At 42.8% G+C, this 22,069-nt stretch overlaps 2 protein-coding genes across 3 annotated transcripts; one reads left to right on the forward strand and one right to left on the reverse strand.

Annotated features, from left to right (window-relative positions):
- Positions 1-7,038: 7,038 nt before the first annotated feature.
- Positions 7,039-7,791, forward strand: LOC123041641 (putative germin-like protein 2-1). The gene is made up of 2 exons (XM_044464228.1): positions 7,039-7,150; positions 7,256-7,791. Exons 1-2 carry the CDS (start codon positions 7,039-7,041, stop codon positions 7,789-7,791), a joined length of 648 nt encoding a protein of 215 aa, XP_044320163.1.
- Positions 7,792-8,791: 1,000 nt separating this feature from the next.
- Positions 8,792-16,008, reverse strand: LOC123046023 (DEAD-box ATP-dependent RNA helicase 6). 2 transcript variants are annotated; one of them, XM_044469304.1, is made up of 11 exons: positions 15,538-16,008; positions 14,475-14,535; positions 13,584-13,818; positions 13,203-13,441; positions 11,549-11,800; positions 11,266-11,446; positions 10,652-10,740; positions 10,280-10,353; positions 10,045-10,197; positions 8,926-9,283; positions 8,792-8,853 (listed from the first exon to the last, which is right to left on the reverse strand). In XM_044469304.1, exons 1-9 carry the CDS (start codon positions 15,825-15,827, stop codon positions 10,119-10,121), a joined length of 1,500 nt encoding a protein of 499 aa, XP_044325239.1. In that variant the 5' UTR covers positions 15,828-16,008; the 3' UTR covers positions 8,792-8,853; positions 8,926-9,283; positions 10,045-10,118. The 2 variants fall into 2 exon arrangements, with proteins under 2 accessions (XP_044325239.1, XP_044325238.1); XM_044469303.1 differs by having other exon boundaries at positions 8,792-9,283.
- Positions 16,009-22,069: the final 6,061 nt, after the last annotated feature.

A 22,069-nucleotide genomic window follows, 5' to 3' on the forward strand; every position in this document is an offset into this window, starting at 1 on the left:
TTTTAGTTTTAACATTTGAAAACTTTTATTGTTTGCTTTATTTTGAATTTGAATTTGAATGGGTTTCGAACTAACACGAGATTAGTAATAGTAATCGAGGTGACGTGGCATCGTTAGTGCGGGATTACTATAGCTTGATTACCCGGGCGTCACAGGTATGAATCACAGATAAGTTGGAATACAGTAGGTTTAACACCAATATAAATAAAGAATGAGTTCATTACAGTACCTTATGTGGTGGTTTTTCTTTCTTGCACTAACGGAGCTTATGAGATTTCCTGTTGAGTTTTGTGTTGTGAAGTTTTCAAGTTTTGGGTAAAGATTTGATGGACTATGGAATAAAGGGTGGCAAAAGGCTAAGCTTGGGGATGCCCATGGCACCCCAAGATATTCAACGATAACAAAAAGCCTAATCTTGGGGATGCCCCGGAAGGCATTCCCTCTTTCGTCTGCGTCTATTGGTAACTTTACTTGGAGCTATATTTTTATTCGTCACATGATATGTGTTTTGCTTGGAGCGTCTTGTATGATATGAGTCTTTGCTTGTTAGTTTACCACAATCATCCTTGCTGTACACAACTTTTGGGAGAGACCCACATGATTTAGAATTTATTAGAATACTCTATGTGCTTCACTTATATCTTTTGAGCTAGATAATTTTGTTCTATGTGCTTCACTTATATTTTCTAGAGCACGGCGGTGGCTTTATTTTGAAGAAATTTTTGATCTCTGATGCTTCACTTATATTATTTTGAGACTCTTTTAGAACAGCATGGTATTTGCTATGGTTATAAATTTTGTCCTAGAATGATGAGCATCCAAGTTGGGTATAATAAAAACTATCATAGAAAGTGCATTAAAAGCTATGATCAATTTGATGCTTGATAATTGTTTTGAGATATGAAGATGGTAATATTAGAGTCATGCTAATTGGGTAATTATGAAATTGAGAAATACTTGTGTTGAAGTTGGCAAGTCCCGTAGCATATGCACGTATGGTAAAAGTTATGTGACAAATTTGTCGCATGGGATGCTCTTTTAATTGCTTTCCTTAAGAATGGAGGTCGGGATCGCGCGATGGTTAACTCCTACCAACCCTTACCCTAGGAGCATGCGTATTAGTACTTTGCTTCGAGGGCAAGTAGACTTTTGCAATAAGTATATGAGTTCTTTATGACTAATGTGAGTCCATGGATATATGCACACTTACCCTTCCACTTTGCTAGCCTCTATTATGCCGCACAATCTTCGCCCGTATCATGCACCCATTATTTACCTTCCTCAAAACAGCCACCATACCTACCTATTATGGCATTTCCATAGCCATTCTAAGATAAATTGCCATGCATCTTTCCACCGTTCCGTTTATTATGACACGCTCCATCATTGTCATATTGCTCTTTGCATGATCATGTAGTTGACACCGTATTTGTGGCAAGGCCGCCTTCATAATTTTTCATACATGTCACTCTTGATTCATTGCATATCTCGGTACACCGCCGGAGGCATTCACATAGAGTCATATTTTGTTCTAAGTATTGAGTTGTAATTCTTGAGTTGTAAATTAATAAAAGTGTGATGATCTTCATTATTAGAGCATTGTCCCAAGTGAGGAAAGGATGATGAAGACTATGATTCCCCCACAAGTCGGGATGAGACTTCGGACTTTATAAAAAAGAGAGACCAAAGAAGCCCAAATAAAAAAAAAGAGGCCAAAGAAGCCACCAAAAATTAAAAAAAAGGAGAAAAAAAAGAAAGGAAAAAGAAAAAAATGAGAGAAAAGAGAGAAGGGACAATGCTACTATCTTTTCTTCCACACTTGTGCTTCAAAGTAGCACCATGATCTTCATAATAGAGAGTCTCCTATGTTGTCACTTTCATATACTAGTGGGAATTTTTCATTATAGAACTTGGCTTGTATATTCCAATGATGGGCTTCCTCAAATCGCTCTAGGTTTTCGTGAGCAAGCAAGTTGGATGCACACCCAGTTAGTTTCTTTTTGTTGAGCTTTTATATATTTATAGCTCTAGTGCATCTATTGCATGGTAATCCCTACTTACACACATTGATATTTATTAATGGGCATCTCATAGCCCGTTGATACGCCTAGTTGATGTGAGACTATCTTCTCCCTTTTTGTCCTCACAACCACCACCATATACCACATATAGTTCTATGTCCATGGCTTGCGCTCATGTATTGCGTAAGAGTTGAAAAAGCTGAAGCGCGTTAAAAAGTATGAACCAATTGCTTGGTTGAAACCGGAGTTGTGCATGAAGGGAGTATTTTGTGTGATAAAAATGAAGCATGGCCTAACTATATGATTTTGTAGGGATAAGCTTTCTTTGGCTATGTTATTTTGATAGGACATGATTATTTGTTAGTATGCTTCAAAGTATTACTATTTTTATGTTTTATAAGCTTTTATCTTGAATCATTTGGATCTGAACAATCATGCCATAATAAAGAAAATTACATTGAGAATTATGCTAGGTAGCATTCCACATCAAAAATTCTGTTTTTATCATTTACCTACTCGAGGACGAGCAGGAATTAAGCTTGGGAATGCTTGATACGTCTCCAACGTATCTATAATTTTTTATTGTTCCATGCTATTATATTACCCGTTTTGGATGTTTATGGGCTTTACTTTACACTTTTATATCATTTTTGAGACTAACCTACTAGCCGGAGGCCCAGCCCGAATTGCTGTTTTTTTGCCTATTTCAGTGTTTCGAAGAAAAGGAATATCAAACGGAGTCCAAAACGAAATGAAACATTCGGGAGCGATCTTTTTGGAACAAACGTGGTCCAGAGGACTTGGAGTGGAAGTCAAGAAACAAGCGAGGCAGCCACGAGGGTGCCCGACGCCCCCCCCCCCCACCTTCGTGGGCCCCTCGAGCGTCCACCGACCTACTTCTTCCTCATACATATACCCATGTACCCCGAAAACATCAGAGACGACCACGAAAAACTATTTCCACCACCGTAACCTTTTGTATCCACGAGATCCCATCTTGGAGCCTTCGTCGGCGCTCCGCCGGAGGGGAAATCGATCACGAAGGGCCTCTACATCATCTCCAAGGCCTCTCCGATGAGTTTTGAGTAGTTTACCATAGACCTTCGGGTCCATAGTTATTAGCTAGATGGCTTCTTCTCTCTTTGATTCTCAATACAAAGTTCTCCTTCCTTTTCTTGGAGATCTATTCGATGTAACTCTTTTTGCGGTGTGTTTTTCGAGATCCGATGAATTGTGGGTTTATGATCAAGTTTATCTATGAGAAATACTTGAATCTCCTCTAAATTCTTTTATGTGTGATTAACTTATCTTTGCAAGTCTCTTCGAATTATCAGTTTGGTTTGGCCTACTAGATTGATCTTTCTTGCAATGGGAGAAGTGCTTAGCTTTGGGTTCAATCTTGCGGTGTCCTTTCCCAGTTACAGCAGGCAGCAAGGCATGTATTGTATTGTTGTCATCGAGGATAAAAAGATGGGGTTTATATCATATTGCATGAGTTTATCCCTCTACATCATGTCATCTTTCTTAATGTGTTACTCTGTTCTTCATGAACTTAATACTCTAGATGCATGCTGGATACGGTCAATGTGTGGAGTAATAGTAGTAGATGCAGGCAGGAGTCGGTCTACTTGTTACGGACGTGATGCCTATATACATGACCATGCCTAGATAATCTCATAACTATGTGCTTTTCTATCAATTGCTCGATAGTAATTTGTTCACCCACCGTAATAATTATGCTATCTTGAGAGAAGCCACTAGTGAAACCTATGGCCCCCGAGTCTATCTCTTACCATATAAGCTTTCAATATACTTTTATTTGCATCTTTACTTTTCCAATCTATATCATAAAATACCAAAAATATATTTATCTTATCATATTATCTCTATCAGATCTCACTTTCGCAAGTGGCCGTGAAGGGATTGACAACCCCTTTATTGCGTTGGTTGCGAGTTCTTGTTTGCTTATGTAGGTGCGTGGGACTTGTGAGGAGCCTCCTACTGGATTGATACCTTGGTTCTCAAAAACTGAGGGAAATACTTACGCTACTATTGCTGCATCACCCTTTCCTTTTCAAGGAAAACCAACGCAAGCTCAAGACGTAGCAACCGGCAGGCGCAGCGACTGGCCTCCACCAATGGGGCGCCGGTGGTGCGGGGGTCGAAGAACAGCGAGGGCCATCGCTTGTGGTGGGGTGCCCCCCGGCCGCACTCTCCACGCCGTCCTACAGCACCTCGAGGGCGGCAACGACCCGCCATTGACGTACCGTACCACCCCTGTCCCCCGCCGGAGCAGCGGCCAATGGATGCCATGTCGGACCAGCTCCTCCTCTTCCTCCTCCCGCTCATCCTCCCGCTCCTCCGACTCGTCCGTGTTGCTCGGAGTCAAGGCCGAGCCCGCGGAGACCGCCGAGACGCCGCTCGGTCGGCGCACCCGCAGCGCCGACATCGTCATCAACGAGGGCGGGCGCGCCTCCTCCTCCTTGGTTCCTTCCCGCTTTGTCAAGACGAAGACGGAGCCGGGCCGCGCCATCGTAAAGACGGAGCCAGGGCTCGCCCACGTGAAGGCGGAGCTAGGGCGCGACGACGCGGCGACCTTGAAGTGGGCATGCGAAGACTGGGCGCGGACGGAGCTGGAGCGCCATCGCCGCGCCTTCGAGCAGTTTGTTGCTCGGCGCCGTGGCCGCGACGAGGGAGGCGTCGTCGTCCTCAACGACGACAGCGGCGACGATGCGCCGCCTCCGCCGGTCTGCCACGGCGACCCCGGGCAGGGGTCCAGCAGTGGCGTCCGCGTGAAGGAGGAGAAGGACGACGACGGCGGCGACGACGACCTTGCCTCTCTCGGCGCGTTTTTCGGCCTGTAGACGCGGGCCTGCTTTGTTTTTTAAGTATTTTATCTATGTAAAGAACTATTTAAATTCGTCGAGATAATGTAATGTTTCGCCGAATATTTGTCCCGTTCACCGAATTTTAGACAAGTAACTATTTAAAAAATTTAAAAACAGCCGCCTGGGGCCGACCCTGGGGGCGTCGGCTGGGAACCAGATCGTCCCCAGGCTGATTTTTAGTGTCGGTTCGCCCCCAGGCGGCGATTTTTTGAGCCGCCTGGGGGGGGGGGGCAACGGCTGGAGATGCTCTTAGCACGACGACTTTTCAACTGTCTACTACAACAAAGTTTGTCCAGCCCCAGTGAGAGAGAGCCGATGACGATGGTATGTCTTTCGCTCGTTTCAGTGTCTGTAGTCGTCTTTAGGTGGTCTATAGATTTGGATGTAGTTTTTACTCCTGGTGTCCTTTGTACTATCTTGACAGTTGATGAATAGATGAAAAATTCTTGTGGCAAAAACGATCCACTGTTATACCCCAAAGTAAATCATGTAGGGTTCGTGTTCTTTACACCTTTGTCCCAACTGCCCAAACAAGACCTCGACAGTTCAATGAACTGTCGGAACCTACCCAAAGACATCCCTGCAATGGTCTGTGGAGCAAACCATGATGCAGATCAAACGCAACAAACCAAAACACCTCTCGTGGAAGAACAGCACAGTTCCTTTCAACATCTCGTTTGACCTGTCCATATTTTTCCTTCTTGAAACAGGAAAGGGCCGGCGCGGGTCAAACGCAAAATATTCGTACAAATGGGAAAGCCATCACCGAACAAGAGAGAACAGTAACCCGGATGCTCGCATGGCCGAGACCGGTTACGTCGCCGCTCCTGCCGATCCACCCCCCTGCGTGGGACTCGCTGGCGATCATGCACAGCACAGCACAGTCCGCGCCAACGACGCAGGCAACAGCGCCAGTGATGGGCAGGACCGGTAGTTGATGAGAACACGTAAGCCTGGCCGGGACGGGAGGAGGAAGGAAAGGCCCGACGACACCGGAGGGTGGCCGCCATAAATGAGGGTGGCTGCTGCTGCTCTCGCAGTAGTCCTCTGCCACACGGGCGCGGCTCGGATTTTGGCGCAGGCTGCGACGAGGGGTGCTCCAAAAAAAACACTGCCAAGGGCAGAGGTCCTGCGCTGGGAGTGTGGGGAACGATCGAGCGTCGCAGAGGGGCGCGGAGTGCTAATAAATGCGCGCGCGGTGGAGTGGCCAGGACGGCGAGCATTTTGGCCGGCGTGATTGAACGGGACGGGCTTTCGTTTTGGGCGACGAGCCCTGTGATGAGACCCTCCGCGTTGCGTTTCGTTTTGTCCCGTCCGCATCGGCTGGGCTGGGCTGGCTCCGTCGTCGTCGGTCGCCGTGCACCGGTTTCGTGATCCGCGAGATCGGCGATGCAGTCCGTCCTCAGCGGATGTCACGCGTGGGGTAAATGAACAGGGAGCTCTTGTCTTTTCACCGCCGCTGGCGCCTGGAGGAGCTTGCTCGGGGAACGCTCCATTCGCCGTTTTGTATGGGTTGGGAGCGGAAAGACTGGCGCCGTTTGGGTGCATGGAATTCAGGTTAAGATTGAACCTCTTTCCTATTTTTTACTCCTGAGAGTCTGGCAGTCTGGGAGCTGAAAGGCAAAGGGATCGCAGGCAATACCAGATCGCAAGCATGATGGGGCGCTTCCGTGCGCAGGATCAGAGTGGTGTTTGCCAGTTAGCAAAACCGAGCACTTTAATAATGTGTTTAAACCTAAGGTTGATGGCAGCATCGCCTCAGACGAGAGAGCTACGACAACAGAAACACGAACGTGACTTGATCAAACCATGCATATCTAAGTAGGAGTACAAATGAAGAGAACTAATCAATCGATTAGTTGGCCGTCTCAGGCAGGCCTGCTAGGAACACGTTTTAGACTGCTTCCTCGTTGCTCACTTGGGAACTAGCGAAGAACAGTTCCTTCATATCCACATGCTCCCCGACAGAACAAACACAATGCTTTTCGATCCTCCTTTTCCTCAATCACTATATATAAGAGCCTCCTACAACCCTTCGAGGCATCACCGTGCAGCATCAGCACAATCACTAGCACTTTCCCTAGAGATTAAACACACTCAATTAAGTGAGAATCAACGCTCACATTCGAATGGCGGCAAAGTTCTTCCTCATTGCCCTTCTGGCTCTGTCATTTTCCCGTGCTCGTGCCTCGGACCCGAGCCAGCTCCAAGATTTCTGCGTCGCTGACAGGACATCCCAAGGTAATGTATAACCACACATGCGTACGTGTGTGGTGAAATGTTTGCTGTAATTATCAATGCCAATCATAGTTGTTAACTCTTTAATATCATGTAATGTGCATGCAGTTTTTGTCAATGGATTTGCCTGCAAGGACCCGAAGGCTGCGGAGGTAGAAGACTTCTTCTTCTCTGGCCTTCACATGTCCGGGAACACGAGCAACAAGCAAGGCTCCGCTGTGACGGCGGTTAATGTGGCGCATATTGCTGGGCTGAACACTTTGGGCATCTCCTTGGCTCGGGTTGATTATGCTCGATATGGTCAAAACCCACCCCACATCCACCCCCGTGCATCTGAGATCCTGACGGTGGTAGAAGGCTCACTCTATGTTGGTTTCGTGACCTCGAACCCCGAGAACAAGTTGTTCTCAAAAGTTCTTAACAAAGGGGATGTTTTTGTGTTTCCACAAGGGCTAATTCACTTTCAGTACAACTGCGGAACCAAAAAAGCTATAGCCATTGCGGCGCTGAGCAGCAAGAACCCTGGAGTGATCACCATAACCAATGCGGTGTTTGGATCCAAGCCGTCCATCTCAGATGATATCATTGCCAAAGCCTTCCAGGTGGACAAGAAGATTGTTGACCATATTCAAGCTCAGTTCTAAACATATATCTTGGTGATATGCTTATTTGATTCATTTGCTGTCTGATTAAAGATCATGTTTGTGTTTCCCTATAATGTAATTTCATTTTATATTATGTTAATCAAAGCTTTTGTGGAGTAAAATCAATGATGTACTTGGTTGTTTAAATTATTACTATTTTGCTAATCTACACTAGAAAGGGGAGTTTGTGATCATCATTGTCAAAATGGTGATACTTCCTCTCCGCGCACATCACCTCCTCCTATATTCATGCGCTAAGCTACCTCGCTTATGTACTACTCTCTCCGTTCATAAATATAAAATATAAAATGTTTTGAATATTTTAATATGGATTATAGACAACCTGAAATGAGCGAGTAAACAGACTAAAACGTGTCTATATACACCATCCAAATCACAAAAAGTTGGAACATCTTATGCTCCTTCTATAAAGAAATAGTGATCTAAACGCTCTTATATTTCTCTACAGGGGGGATATTTGTGAACAGAGGAAGTATATGTTCAATATATTGCCCACCCTTTTCCATTAAATCAAAACTTTGGATTAATTGGTTGAAGCATGAATTGAATACTATATGCCCCGTCTCCTTTTAGCAGGGTTTCACTGAGGCAGGGGCAGAGATTATACATATTTCGCCAGAACCAATGAAAATCATCCAACATCCAGAATTTGTTTCTTTGGATGGCAGACAAAACTTCATCCTGTGCTCAGCACATATTCAACCAGCCATCTCCCATTTCCAGTGTGGCATTGGGGCCGCGAGGACTGGTCAACCCACTTGTCATACTTCGATGGATCACAAGTGCACCCAGCAAGACATAGTAGCAACGAGTTATGGTACGCTTGCCCAAAAGGAATTACTGAAATGTTATCATTGGAGAAGCATCGGCAAATATATATTTCCACAGAATATAAAGGTTCAACTTGAATTGCCAGCACATCCACCTCCGCTTGAAAGCAAGCGGCCAGAACAAGAACATCGCATGGCACATTCTCATGTAGAGAGCGAATGAAACAGAAATCTTGAAGCGAACAAACACTCCTTGTACACCAATTCGAATCTAGGAATTACAAATGTGGCACATCAGAATGCATACGCAAGTGCAAAAGTACTAGAATTGTGCGGTTCATACCCCTAGATCTTGACACAGATACGTCGTGACAGCTTGGCCCAGGTGGAATGATCCATCTGTGCATGCCAAGGTCACGCAACTCAAAGAAATACCAGCGTTAAAATGCCCTGTACAAAAAGCTAGCCAGCCAATACATTGTCAAAAGAAAAGGAGATCTTTCAGTTTTAGGGAAAGCAGTCTCGGAACAGGCACCTGGTTAGCAGCATTAACTATTGTCAGTGATTGGAAGTTTTAGCTTAGCCATGATACATCCACACACATGGTCCGCTGGAAATTAGACGAGCTAGTTACACTTTCACCTGTCCCAGAGCGCCCCAAAACAACTTAAGATACACCATAAAGATCACGTAAATGAAACCTGCATCGTAAATAGAAGGCAATCAACTGAAGAACTCGATAAAGTAGAGCAAGGTGTTGCAAACACAAGGCTGAAGTTATGGCACAATCAATGCCCGGAATCCCATTGCAACATCAATTGAGATCAGTTGATAAAAAAAGTAACCAGTACAACACAAAATACTTCAGAAAACGCAATTCTGTATGATACAACAGAATGATAAATTACCAGGAGTATTCGCACCAATACTCTGGTAAATCAATTAATCAAAGTACAAAAAACTTTCTTAATAGAGTAATACTCCCTCTGTAAAGAAATATAAGAGCATTTAGATTACTACTTTAGTGATCTAAACGCTCTTATATTTGTTTACGGAGGGAGTACTATTTTATAGCGTACAGGTGCATGTTGAACCAGTACTCTTAATGGTCCCCCAATAAATTTTGGAAAATTGTGCAACTATGAAGAACGTGACCTCTGTTTCAGTCCCTATATCTGCTATATGAAGTGGATCGTGATTGGAAAAGTATCAACAGCCACAATCCTTATTTTGAAGAGAAAAATGATACTTCCCTCCGTTCAATTATAAGATGTTTTGGATATTTCAATATGGACTACATACGGACTGAAATGAGTGAATAAACACACTAAGACGTTCTACATACATCCAATTCAGAAAACAGTTGGAACATCTTATATTTATGAACGGAGGGAGCAGTCCATAGGAGGCAGATGCACTACATGCAATGATGCAAAAGAAATAAACAAATAAGCAAACATACCTGATGAGCTGCTATTTACACAAGTTGTCTTATAACTTCCAGGGTGGGGCATACAAGATTAATCTTCCAGATAACTATTGGCAGTATATCGTCCGGTCTATCTGAGGAGGTATGGGTTTTATCTCAGTTCCAAGCTCCTGCTCAATCCGATACCTGTGCACGGCAAAAAAAAAGTCATGGCAGAAAAAAGGGGTGATAGGAAAAAGCTATAGCAGTCTTGTAAACAATTGCATACAAGTTAAAACGATCCTCGTAGGTGATCAGATTCACAGCCAGGCCAAGGTGGCCAAATCTCCCAGATCTACCAACCTGCAAGTGAAAAATACATTTTTCAATGCAATTTTAAACACAGAAACAAGTCGACATCTTGCCAATTTGCCATCGAAATGCACCATGTTAAAAGAGATGCTAATAAGGATATAACATTACACTCCTGAACTCCTGATAGGCAAGATGTGTTCATTTTCCAATTTCCATATCTACTAAAATGAAAATGTCTTTCATATCATCTTAGTAGAGGATTATTCAGCTAACAACTATATGCATCATTAGAACTAGTCATAGCCTGAACACCAAAATATAAATGCCAATTCATTAAACTGCATACCCTGTGGAGATAGGTTTCAGCGGTCTTGGGGAAATCAAAATTGATAACAACATTAACAGCTTGGATATCTATTCCCCTTGTAAAAAGATCTGCAAAGGAAAAATACGAAAGGTTAGAAAAGGGAGACCAAATGACCCACCCAGCTTGATAAAAAAATGTCAAAACTAATAAATCACTAACCATAAGTAATAATTAATTAATTAAAATGCAAAGAGCAGTGAAACTTCAATTTTATTCTAAAAGCTAGAATACTATTGATTTCTAAACCACATGCTATTGTAAGGTCTATTGAACATTTCTTCCATTAGATGCAAACAGATCAAATAATCACTAATGTAATGTGCATTTGAACAAGTCAGATACTAACTACATTTGCTGACTTCTACACAAGTGGCTCCACAAGAAAAAACATTTCTTCACTGTAGAAACTGCATTGTATTTGGACCACAAGCAAGCAAGCTGTGAATAGCCTAAACTTCAACGCCAGTAAGGCAGTAAATAAGGCCTACAGTTCAGAAAGGTATAGTACTAAAAAAATAAATGGCCACAGAATAATGTCCTTCAGCCAAAATGTAAAGGCAGCACCTAAGAAGGTAAAAGGTATAGTTCCATGCCTGTACACACAAGGTTCCTGCATGCGCCATTACGGAAATCATGGAATACTCTATTACGATGATCCTGCAGCATTTTAGCATGGATGTAGAAGCAAGAGTAACCAAGCTCTGTGATCTTCTTCGCCAGTAGTTCAACACGATTTACGGAGTTACAGAATATTATAGATTGATTAATTTGCAGCTGTATCGAGATGGAAATTGGAGAAATTAGTTACAGATTGCGACCAGTCACAAAACGTGACTAAACATGTAGGAATCAACTAAAAGATTTCATGGGAAAAACCTTGGAAAAAAGAGTGTTCAGACAATGGACTTTCTGCCTTTCTTCAACAAAGGCGTAGAACTGGGTAATTCCCTTCAGTGTAAGTTCGTCCATAAGATTAATAACATAGGGTTTAGGCAGATATTTGTCCTTGAAAGCCTTGACAGTCACAGGGAATGTTGCAGAGAACATCAGAATCTGTCGACTCGATGGAAGGTATCGAATTAACTGCTCCACAGAAGGTTGGAACTCAGGAGAAAGAAGCTTGTCTGCCTACAGGAAAAACAAATATTTCTTGTAAGAACATGTTCTTATTAAAGGACAAATCTACAACTATAACACCAATTTAAATTAACCTTCTGAAGTTGTTTATTTCACGAATCCATACACCATACATAATAGTACAAAATGAGATTAAATATACTCCCACTGATCATATTTTTTTCCGTTTTCCATCTATGTGAGCTTTGTGAGAGTATTTACCCAGGGATACAACACAAGTTGATCTGCCTTTGATCATAAGCCCCACAGGATTTTTTTATTCAATATGAAAATAACTGGCTAGGCCCCTCACATTAAAACGGATTGGAAGTTACCCTTAAGCCCCTCTGGAAATCGCTTAGGCCCTTCACAGACGCTGCTTAGCCAGCAAGTCCTCCCCACCAGGCAGCAAGCCCACACAACGAGCAACTACCACCACTGGCTCTCGTGTGCACAACCCTCACCTTCTATCTCGCTCACTCACCCAAGACAGAACCGCGCACCAGCAAATACATAGAGGCAGCGATGAGCATGCCACAAAGATCATGCATGGACAGGTCATGTCAGCGGACCAAGTCAAGCGTCACGAGGGGGTGGCAAGACTCTGCACCATCACCTACTCACTAAATACTACAAATCCAAAGAGGCAAACCAGACCTAGAGCCACGGCTCTCCCCTGCGTCAGGCCAGTGCCACATCCCTTTCCCTCATCGGCTCCGTACTACGGCTTGGCGCTGCTTACCTTTGTGCTCGGCTGCTTCTAAAAGTTCAAGCTGCCTCCTCCTTCCTCGATTCAACTTTGGTTTTGACCAATCAATAGAGAAATAGATTCATATAGGTTGGAGCAGATTTAGAGGAAGGGGTGACAGAGACGACCTGGGAGAACTCTGGACAGAGCAAACCCTCAAGAGAGCTCCCTCATGTCTTTCAGCAGTGCCTGGCAGGGGGCAAAGCTAAAAAGGGGCAAACTGCATATTTTTTCATATGCACCTTAAATGGATAACTAAATTGATTTTTGTAAAAATCCCCTGTAGGGCATGTAGGACAAATTATCAGGTGGACAACCAGCTTAAGGGCATGATCAAATGCAGACCAACTTCAGGACATATTGTCGACATCAAATCTCTCCATGTAAAAAGGCAATTTCTTAATCCAGTTAGTCTGGAATGGAGAAGTGATAACTTATCTCATGAACTAGCAACAAACAATTTTAAGGTGGAGAACACATCTGCTGATATACATTCCTATTTCATTTTCCCTCTGTGAAATGTAGTGTTTTGTAAAATATTTTTTTTTTTAAAAAGCAGTGGTAGAATGCCATGCCAAAAAGGTTCTTTATGAAAGGTCTTTGAAAGACAAAGTGTGCCCTAATTTAAAATACAAGCAATGCCAACTACAACAAGTCTTCAAATACCTCATCCATAATAAGCATTGAACAGTCCTTCAGAATGCAAATGCCTTTCTTCGTAAGGTCCAAAACACGACCAGGCGTCCCCACAAGTAAATGCACAGGTTGATAAAGACGGACAATATCATCCTTTAGGCTTGTTCCTCCAGTAGTGACCATGACTTGAATCTTCAAGTGTTTCCCAAGTTCCTTGCAGACTTGTGATGTTTGTAAAGCCAATTCCCTCGTGGGGACCAATATAACAACTGAATATAAGAAACAAAAGGTAAGGGTGGTATGATCAGTTCGAATATGCTTATGTTTGATCGTTGCATAATTTTAGAAACTCTATGTACGTAATTTCACGAATTCCATGTGCAAAATAACAGTAACTAGTCCAGAAGAAACCTTGAATAGCATTTTTGTCTTGATCAATCTTCTCTAGCGCAGGTATACAAAATGCAGCAGTCTTCCCGGTTCCATTTTTTGCTCTTGCAAGAATGTCGCTGCCGGTTAATGCAATAGGAATGCTTTCTTCTTGGATAGGAGACGGTCTTTCAAATCCTTTCTCATATATGCCCATAAGAAGTTCACGCTTCAGAAAATAGTCTTCAAATTCGTTTCCCTTAGTTGCAGTGACATCCTGTGCAGAGAAAAAATGAAGAAAAAGAAGACACTAACTTAGCAGGAGAATGAGAACATAAGCAACAAATAATAATGCTACAAGATAAGCTAAACTTGACATTTAACTCGTCCAACAAGGTAGATCAGTCTTGACAAGTTGAACATTCTAAAAGAGAACTTATTTCGCTACATGGATTGTGCTGTTGTGTGACTATTGAGGGCAAACTATATGATGAACTCAAACACCGCATGCGAGATTCAAATCTACAGCAAGATTTAGCAAATAATAACTATAAAATATGATGATTTTCTTTTATGTGTGGAATCTGAACTGTAGAACATAAAATGGAACAGGGTAGCCTCCCAAGAATGACCAAGTAGGAGTATACGACTGGCATGTTCTCCAAACCAAGAACACTATCAGCTGCCTTTTCCTTCCACGAGCAATACCGAATAGTAATCTTCTAATACTGATATCTGACTGCGATGTGCTTGGACATTAAAAGTTATTATTGGAACCTAGTTCTATTTCTAACTTATGACAACCAGAACGTTAAAAGAAAACATATAAAGCAAGACAATAGATCATGCAAAAATATAGCATTGCATGCCAAATCTTTACAAGAATGAGAGCAGCACTTGACAAGAAAAAAGAAAATATTAGTATAAAAATACCTCGGTCTGGTAGCGTGTATCTGGAGGTGGAAGCTTCAATTGGGCCTTCCAGTCTTGCGAACTGCAAAAGCATAACTTAAGCTACTACCAATATCTAGGGTATATCATCTACGTTAGAAGAACAGTTCAACAGTGGTTCTTTTCTACTTAGGGGAACCATATTTGTGGACAACTATGTTAGGAACCTCCTGAAAATTTACATCCAGGATATTCACTTCAAAAGACTGCTTTATATGCCTTTCCAACCACCAAATCACAAAATGCCACATCCGACTGTTGTTTGGATGTGATGCAGGAAAAAAACGCAGGAACGGTAGACACAAAGAGAAGAAAACATGAGATAGGACCTCACGTTTGGTTTCCTTCCAAATTCCTATGGAATGCCTCATTCCAGAAGAATTTCAAAGGAGTGTAGGATTGCAATTCCTGTTCCAAATGGTACCAAAGGAATTTTTCCTATATATAGAAATGTTATCCTCTAAAAGTCCAACATTTTCCCTCTGTTCCAAACAGGGACTTAGCATCGATCAAAGAAACTAATTGGACACATCAATCATCCATGTGGCCGTCATCATGGACCAAAAAGAGCCATTAATTCGCCCAATGCGGTAGCCCTACCACATATTCAGTAGACAACATCCACAGCTATACATAGCCTCGAAAATATGCACACGAGCACGTTTTGTTAGTTGCTCGGCAGTTATCTGAAAACAGTCAATTAAACAGAACTACTCCCAGAGACAGGCTCTGCACTATCCCAGAAGATGCCACGCTTGGTCCCAGGGATTAATACAGAATACCCAGGGGCACGCTCTACAGATAATTCATGCTTGGAGACTGTAATTCCCTTATCCAGCAGCACTAGTCCACTAAAAGCACAGAAACACTCGCAGCGTTACCACCAAAAGTACACGAGTTTCACCCATGCTGCACTTTCAGCCTATCTAAACCCCGGGTCCTAACCAGTAGTACACACCTATCCCAAGTCAACGAATCAAATCAATACATGAGCATTTTGAACCAATACCAAACAATAGGCAAAGCCTTTCCGCGCCTCTCTTACCTCAAATCGGCGTCACCCGCGGCAGCCGGCGCATGGTGCTCGCTGGCTCTGGCGGCGCCCGCGGCGGCCTCGCCAGCGGTCTGATTCCGCCGAAGCCACTGCTGATGCTGAAGCTGCTGGCTGTGGTGCTGCGAGTGCTGCGACTGCCGCTGCCCCTGCGCCTGCTGCTGCTGCTGCGGCGGCTGCTGATGCTGATGCTGCTGCGTCGGCGGCGGGCCACGGCCGTAATAGTTAGGATTCCCGCCGCGGCCGTTGCCGATGCCGGGAGGATACCTCGCCCGCTGATCCATCGCTTCAAGGAGCCCCGGACCTTCTCCGGAATCGAACCAAAAATGGTCGTCGGATAGATCCGGCCGGATGCTATGATTTGGAGGGACGACTCGAGGGGCGTTTGGTCGGTAGAATTGGGGAATTTGCGGGGGGCGATTTCTAAACTTTGTCCCTCCGTTCTGGCGAAGCGAGGGAGAGGCTGGGACAGGGTAGGATGACGGCGATTTGGGATTGGTGGAGAGCTAAAATTACGAGACTGACCTTGACAGTGCCCGGCCATTTACACGTTTTTTGTTGTTGACAATTTTCTTATATTTACACGTTTTTTTGTTGACATTTTTTCTTGTATTTACACGTTTCCCTTGCTTCTTTAGTTCTTTCGCATGCCTTTATTTTTACCTTTTCTGTGTTTAGTGCTGGTACTACTACATCTAAAAAGTCAATCGCGCCTTATATTTTGGGAAGGAGGGAGTACATTGCAGGCTAAAATTCTCGGAACAAGAGAAAAAAAATGTAGATTATGGTCCATTAGAAATAGAAATAGGGTCACATCAATATTCAAAATTTTCTTTTGAGCAAAAGGGTTTGCACCTGATTTGCATTAATAGAAATCATAAAGAGGTTCTCTACTAACTAAGGCCACCATTGGTTTACATGGATTTTGTAAGAATGCTAAAGGATAGGAATCTTATTCCTTCACATTTTAAAGAAAAGAAAACTTAGCATAGACCCAGTGGAAAAAAATCAAATCCTAAATCAAACGACATATCTTTCCCTACAGGATTTGAGATGCATATTACCTCGCTTCCTATGTTTTTTTATTCACATGGTATTCCTATCGTATTAATCAAATAAGGCCTTTTTGAATTAAGGGAAAAATTGAAAGATAAATAACAAGTAACAAAATAAACTATGTGTTGGCGGAAAGGCAATAACCGAGCGCTTTTGCTCCCCGGCAACGTCGCCAGAAAAACTTGATGACCTGCAAGGGCACAGGGCTATGCAATTCGCGGTAAGTAGAGTATGTCGATTCCATAGGGAGGGTTGTTGCACAGGTAACTACCAACCCCGCTGCTATGTTGTCACTTACGTGGCTATGTTCACACACAGAGCGTTATATGAAAATAGTATATTCGTCGATTGCTAGCGAAAACGATAATAAGGGTGGTTTTGATTAAACAACTACACGAAGGTAAAAAATATAAATAAAACAAGGATAAAATAAATGGGCGGGCCTTGAGTAATAAGAGCATTCTCGATGTGTTCAGAGTTATCACTACCCGTACGTTCTATGAATACTAAGCCACTTTGTATGTTTCTCTTTATGGGCGGAGCCAGTGCATACACGTGGCAACCGTGTATCACATATGCCACCATCGTTCTTCCCCACTCTGATTATCAAACGGTGATTAAGGGGGGAAATGGTCATGTGGACACAACCAAAATGGTCTCTGTTTACCCCCTGCTGCAACTATCCGGGACTAAGGGAGATAGGTCCTATCACACCACCCACCTCTGCAACCAGCCGGTTCGCCAACAGTAGTAACCTTCCGTCCAAAATTGGCATATGTTGGATGATCGACTTCACCCAACATCAAGAAGACTATTAACATAAACATGCAAAGAGGTTATCATATAGCGCAAAACAATCGGTACTAGCACAAACTAGAGTTCATCTTGTTCCCTCAAGAACTAATTAAATTACCCAAACATGATGATGGAGTACATAGAGATGAGGGATGAGTTGCAAGCCAACACGAAGTTGGAGATGGAGAGAAATATGAAGCGGTGATGAAGAGGGTGTTGGCCCTTCGGCCGTCGCCAACGTGGAAGCGCCTCCTCGCTTCCTTCTTCCTTGTCTTGGCCTTTCTCTCTATTGTGGAGTTGCTGCAGTGGAGGTGTGATGGTCGTAGATGAGACTTGTTGAGGATGGAGATGGAATTATCCGGTGCTACGGTTGGAGGTCTTCATATAGGAGTCCTCCTCGGGTGTCCTCCGATGATCTAGCCTCCTCCCTTTCATCCAAGGGCTCAAGGGGATCCAAATCCACATCCAATACAAGCCTTGGTCGTCAAGGATCCCGTAGGGGAAAACGAGGGCGAAATCGAAGCACAATCGACATGGTTATTGATGATTTTCGGAGCTATCAGGAGGTCATACGACCATCCATACGAGCAGCTTCGCTCATATGGAAGGTCGTACTTCACTCTGGACTTCAGGAGCTGTTCCGTATTTTGTTCGTCATTTCTTCATATGAACTTTGATTTTGACATTCTTGGATTTGTTGGATTGCTAGCAAAAAGCCCGATGTGTCAGAGGCCTTGGACCTTCAATTTGGACATTTGATAAATGTGAAATCATCAAAATCTCCAAAGGGCCTTGATCTGGTGCCTTGAACTTCTCCGATTTGATCCCCAACCTGGTTCTTTTGATGCCCAAGTCCATGAACATGTCAACACAACTACAGAGACCACAAAACAAAGTAAAACTAACAAAAATTAAAATAAAATAAAAAGTGTCCAACAAACTTTGTAAAACAAGTAAATACGGAAAACTATGCATTTGAGACATGAATGTTATATGGATATGATATGAGGGATTTCGGAACTAGAATATACTCTAAAAGGTATGCATAAAATCCAATCATCAATGGTGCATGAAAGAAATGCACAGTGGAGCCAAAGCGCTTGCGAACTTGTTCGACCATGGATAGACCAGGACAGTGCAAAAGGCCATCCGTGAGAAGGTGTTAGGTGTTTAGGCTGATCCATGGTGGTGGCGCCGGTGAGGAGGGGCTTGGTGGTGGTGGTGCCATGGTGGAGGTGGGAGGAGGAGAGGAGTGCCACCCCTTCCGCCGCCTTCATCGCCCAGTGTTGGGACTTAGCCCAACCAGTAGTCTCTAGTAGTGATGATGGGAAGGGAGAACGGAGAGTAGGAGGCGACGACTTAGATTTGGATGGAAGATAGCACTACTGCATGATGCTGCTAACACGACACTACGATCAGAGACCCTTTGACGAAACTGTGTATGATACATTAATCGCAAACGATGCTTTAAAAACCATAAAAAAAAGATGCAAAACGTTTGTGATGAAGGATACATCAAACACGGTTCAGATTTTAGTTGCGTGTGCGATGGAGGGCATACGGTTGATCCATACAAACTGTTTGCGATGAGACAGAACAACATAAACGGGTAGCCATATCAAGGTGTGTGCGATATACGGCATACAGTTCACTCAGATGAACTAGTTGCTATTAGGGAATCCAACATAAATGGTTAGCCAGATCAAAGTGTGTGTGATATACGGCATACGGTTCACTCGGACGAACTATTTTCGCTTAGGGAACACAACAGAAATGGTTCAACTTAACAAGATGTGTGTGATATGCGGCATATAGTTCACATAGATGAACTGTTTGCGATGAGCCAAAAGAACACAAACGATTCATGTAAACAAGATATATGTGTTACTCGGCAAACAACCCACTCGGATGAACTGTTTGCGATGAGAAATTATAACATAGATGGTTACGACAGTTAATTCGTGTGTGATTCTGTGTGTACAAAAAACTATGAAAAATGTAAACTAGTTACTTGCGGTGGCTAGGAGTATCGCACACGATGCGTCTACGAGTACTCGTGTGTGATGATTAGTAAGTTACACATACGTTTCCTTATGTTAACACGTGTGTGAATTTGCAATATGGACAATTAATATGCAAATGCCTTCTGGACATCGCTATTGATCGCCACGTCCAAAACATGGACATCCTCTACTCTACCGCTCTACCGAGCACACGCTTAAACTCAATGAACTGTGTACGATACTAATACTTTCCATGAAAATTTAAGAACTTCGCTAACAACATTTGAGTAACATATATATAGTGGTTACACTATTCAACAAAATGAGGATCTTCGTAACAAGGTTTTGACAACCATATGGTCCATATCTACATACTTAACATAGTAACAACTATCACATTTTAAGAGGCTGAGGGCCAACAATCATATGGTCCATATCTACATACTTAACATAGTAACAAGTAGCACATTTTAAGAGGCCGAGGGCCAACAACCACAACTATCCGCTGGAAGCAGCTTGATCAGGGCGACTTGGCATCTCGTCAATGAAAAGGAAGAACCCTCCTATGCCTTGGTAGAGTATGAGTAGAACAATATCTCCAATTTTCCAATATGGATGCATTGCCACGAGAAGCGAGGACTTGTTAATTTGAATGGTTCCATTTCTGCGGGAAATGTAGTACCTTGCAATCACCTTGGCGTTATTAGTAGGCACAAGTGTAATTCGATCACGCCGGGAAATTAATCCAGGAATAGCTACATCGAGCAATTTCTGTTGAAATGTAGAATAAAAACCAATTGTAACATATCTTTAAAGATATATATAGTTTATGAGCATCAACATAAAAATAAGACTTTGTACCAGTATTTTGTTCACACAATCGGTCTTGTTCAATGTGTGCACCATAGGTATAATTAATCTCATCAGAAATCCAGCGTTCATACGATGTGCCATCTCTACCAAATTAGCAACAAATTTTATGACATGCTTCAAGTCCTTCCAATGAAATTTGATACGCTTAGTAACATACAGATCATTAACTATACATCCAACATATCTTGCTTAAAAGGGTGGAAAGGTATTATTTATTAAGAACATGATAGAAGAATTTATAGTGCGCATAAATTGGTAAATAGAATTTGTTACTGCTTAGGAACGGAGTCAGAAAATGAAATCACAATTGGTTGCTTAAATAGTGATCAGTTAGTTAGAACAAATACCCCGATTTTGCTAAGTAATATGCTAGCATGGAGAAAGTTGAAAGGACAATAACCTCGATCAGACTTTGATCGGCTGATGACGTTGGGAAGTAAACATCAATGTTAAATAGACGATGTTGTGGTGCACGCACTAGAATTTTATTGTCAACTTTCAGTTCATAACACTTAGACATTTTTCTCCAAAGGTTCACTTCAAAATAGGAGTGACCATCTTTATCAAGTTTTACGCTAACTATCATTGTAAATCCATGTTGCATTGTCAATATGACATCCATGAAGTTATCAACAAAGTAAAGCCCAAGATTTCCTTCTACTCATGTTCTTGCAAAGCAAGGGATGTACTGCTTGAAATGAAAATTAAGATCGTAAATTAGATATATTGAAATAACAGAGTAAGATGCAAATATGAAAGTAACTGATAGAACATATCAATATATAGCTGAAAGCAAAGTACAAAAATATATAATTAAAAATAGATAATGTAACAAAGATTTGATGCAAATATAAGAGTAATAGAATGAATAATACATCATAAATTTGCCTAATATAGGGAAAAATCGGCTTCGACATCTAGGCTGCACGTGGCATCGTACCTTTTATCCAAATGTAGCAATAGACGGTATATGTTCACAAACTTAGGCCATGCCGACCATGGTAGGTTGAGATTGAACATACCGTGCGCTCCTTGAAGTCATCTAGAATGGTGAGATAGACCTTCGTTTCGGACTGGCCGCGACCATGCTTGCCTGATTTGTGCTCACACCGTGGACACAAGAATGAAAACCCTCGAATCAGCTAGAAGAAAAATGAATCCACGGCGATTTCCGTTGGTTGATTAACAACGACGGACGGACTGCGATAAGAGATGAGTGAATATTTTGCTAAATTGATTACCTTCTCCATGAGAAAAATTCTTGGCCCAATCCCGCTGAAAACCCCAATCGACTAGAGTCTAGAATGTCGGTGCAAGTCGGTGTTGATAGGCGGCGGCAAGCGGTAGGGGCAAAATCCCGTGCCGTTTGGAGCGCAACCTCTTCCCGCTGATGACAGTCGTCGAGCTTAGGGTGGCCGCGGTGATAGAAGTTGATGAGGTGCAGAGTTGTGGAGGAGTCTGCGGCAAGTGGGTGGTGACGAAGTGGGCGAGGGTTTTATTTTTCCTTTTGCATATGTGGGTGAACACACACGGTTCGCAGAGGCGAGAGAGATGAATCGTGTGCGATAGTAAATCACCGAGATTGAAGGGGAATCCAAATTTCCTTTGTCCTTTGTCCATGAGTTTTTTTCTACGATGAACATAAATCCTGAAAATCACTGTGTTCAAATTTGGCACCTTTTCAGGTTCATTTACCATATTTAGGGGATTATGTGCATTTTCTAGGCATTAATGCACACAGTTCAATTTCAAACAATCGATGCAAGAAAAGGTGCACGAGAACGGTATGGAAAACCATG

This window comes from Triticum aestivum, chromosome 2B, assembly GCF_018294505.1.
Source record: "Triticum aestivum cultivar Chinese Spring chromosome 2B, IWGSC CS RefSeq v2.1, whole genome shotgun sequence".
Taxonomy (NCBI): Eukaryota; Viridiplantae; Streptophyta; class Magnoliopsida; order Poales; family Poaceae; genus Triticum; species Triticum aestivum.

Coding starts and splice junctions, on each gene's coding strand:
- LOC123046023 (XM_044469304.1), bottom strand. CDS start 15,827: ATGGATCAGCGGGCGAGGTATCCTCCCGGCATCGGCAACGGCCGCGGC. Junction 13,442..13,583: donor AGACAAAAATGCTATTCAAG/GTTTCTTCTGGA, acceptor TCTTATATTCAG/TTGTTATATTGGTCCCCACG. Junction 10,198..10,279: donor TACGAGGATCGTTTTAACTT/GTATGCAATTGT, acceptor TGCCGTGCACAG/GTATCGGATTGAGCAGGAGC.
- LOC123041641 (XM_044464228.1), top strand. CDS start 7,039: ATGGCGGCAAAGTTCTTCCTCATTGCCCTTCTGGCTCTGTCATTTTCC. Junction 7,151..7,255: donor CGCTGACAGGACATCCCAAG/GTAATGTATAAC, acceptor ATGTGCATGCAG/TTTTTGTCAATGGATTTGCC.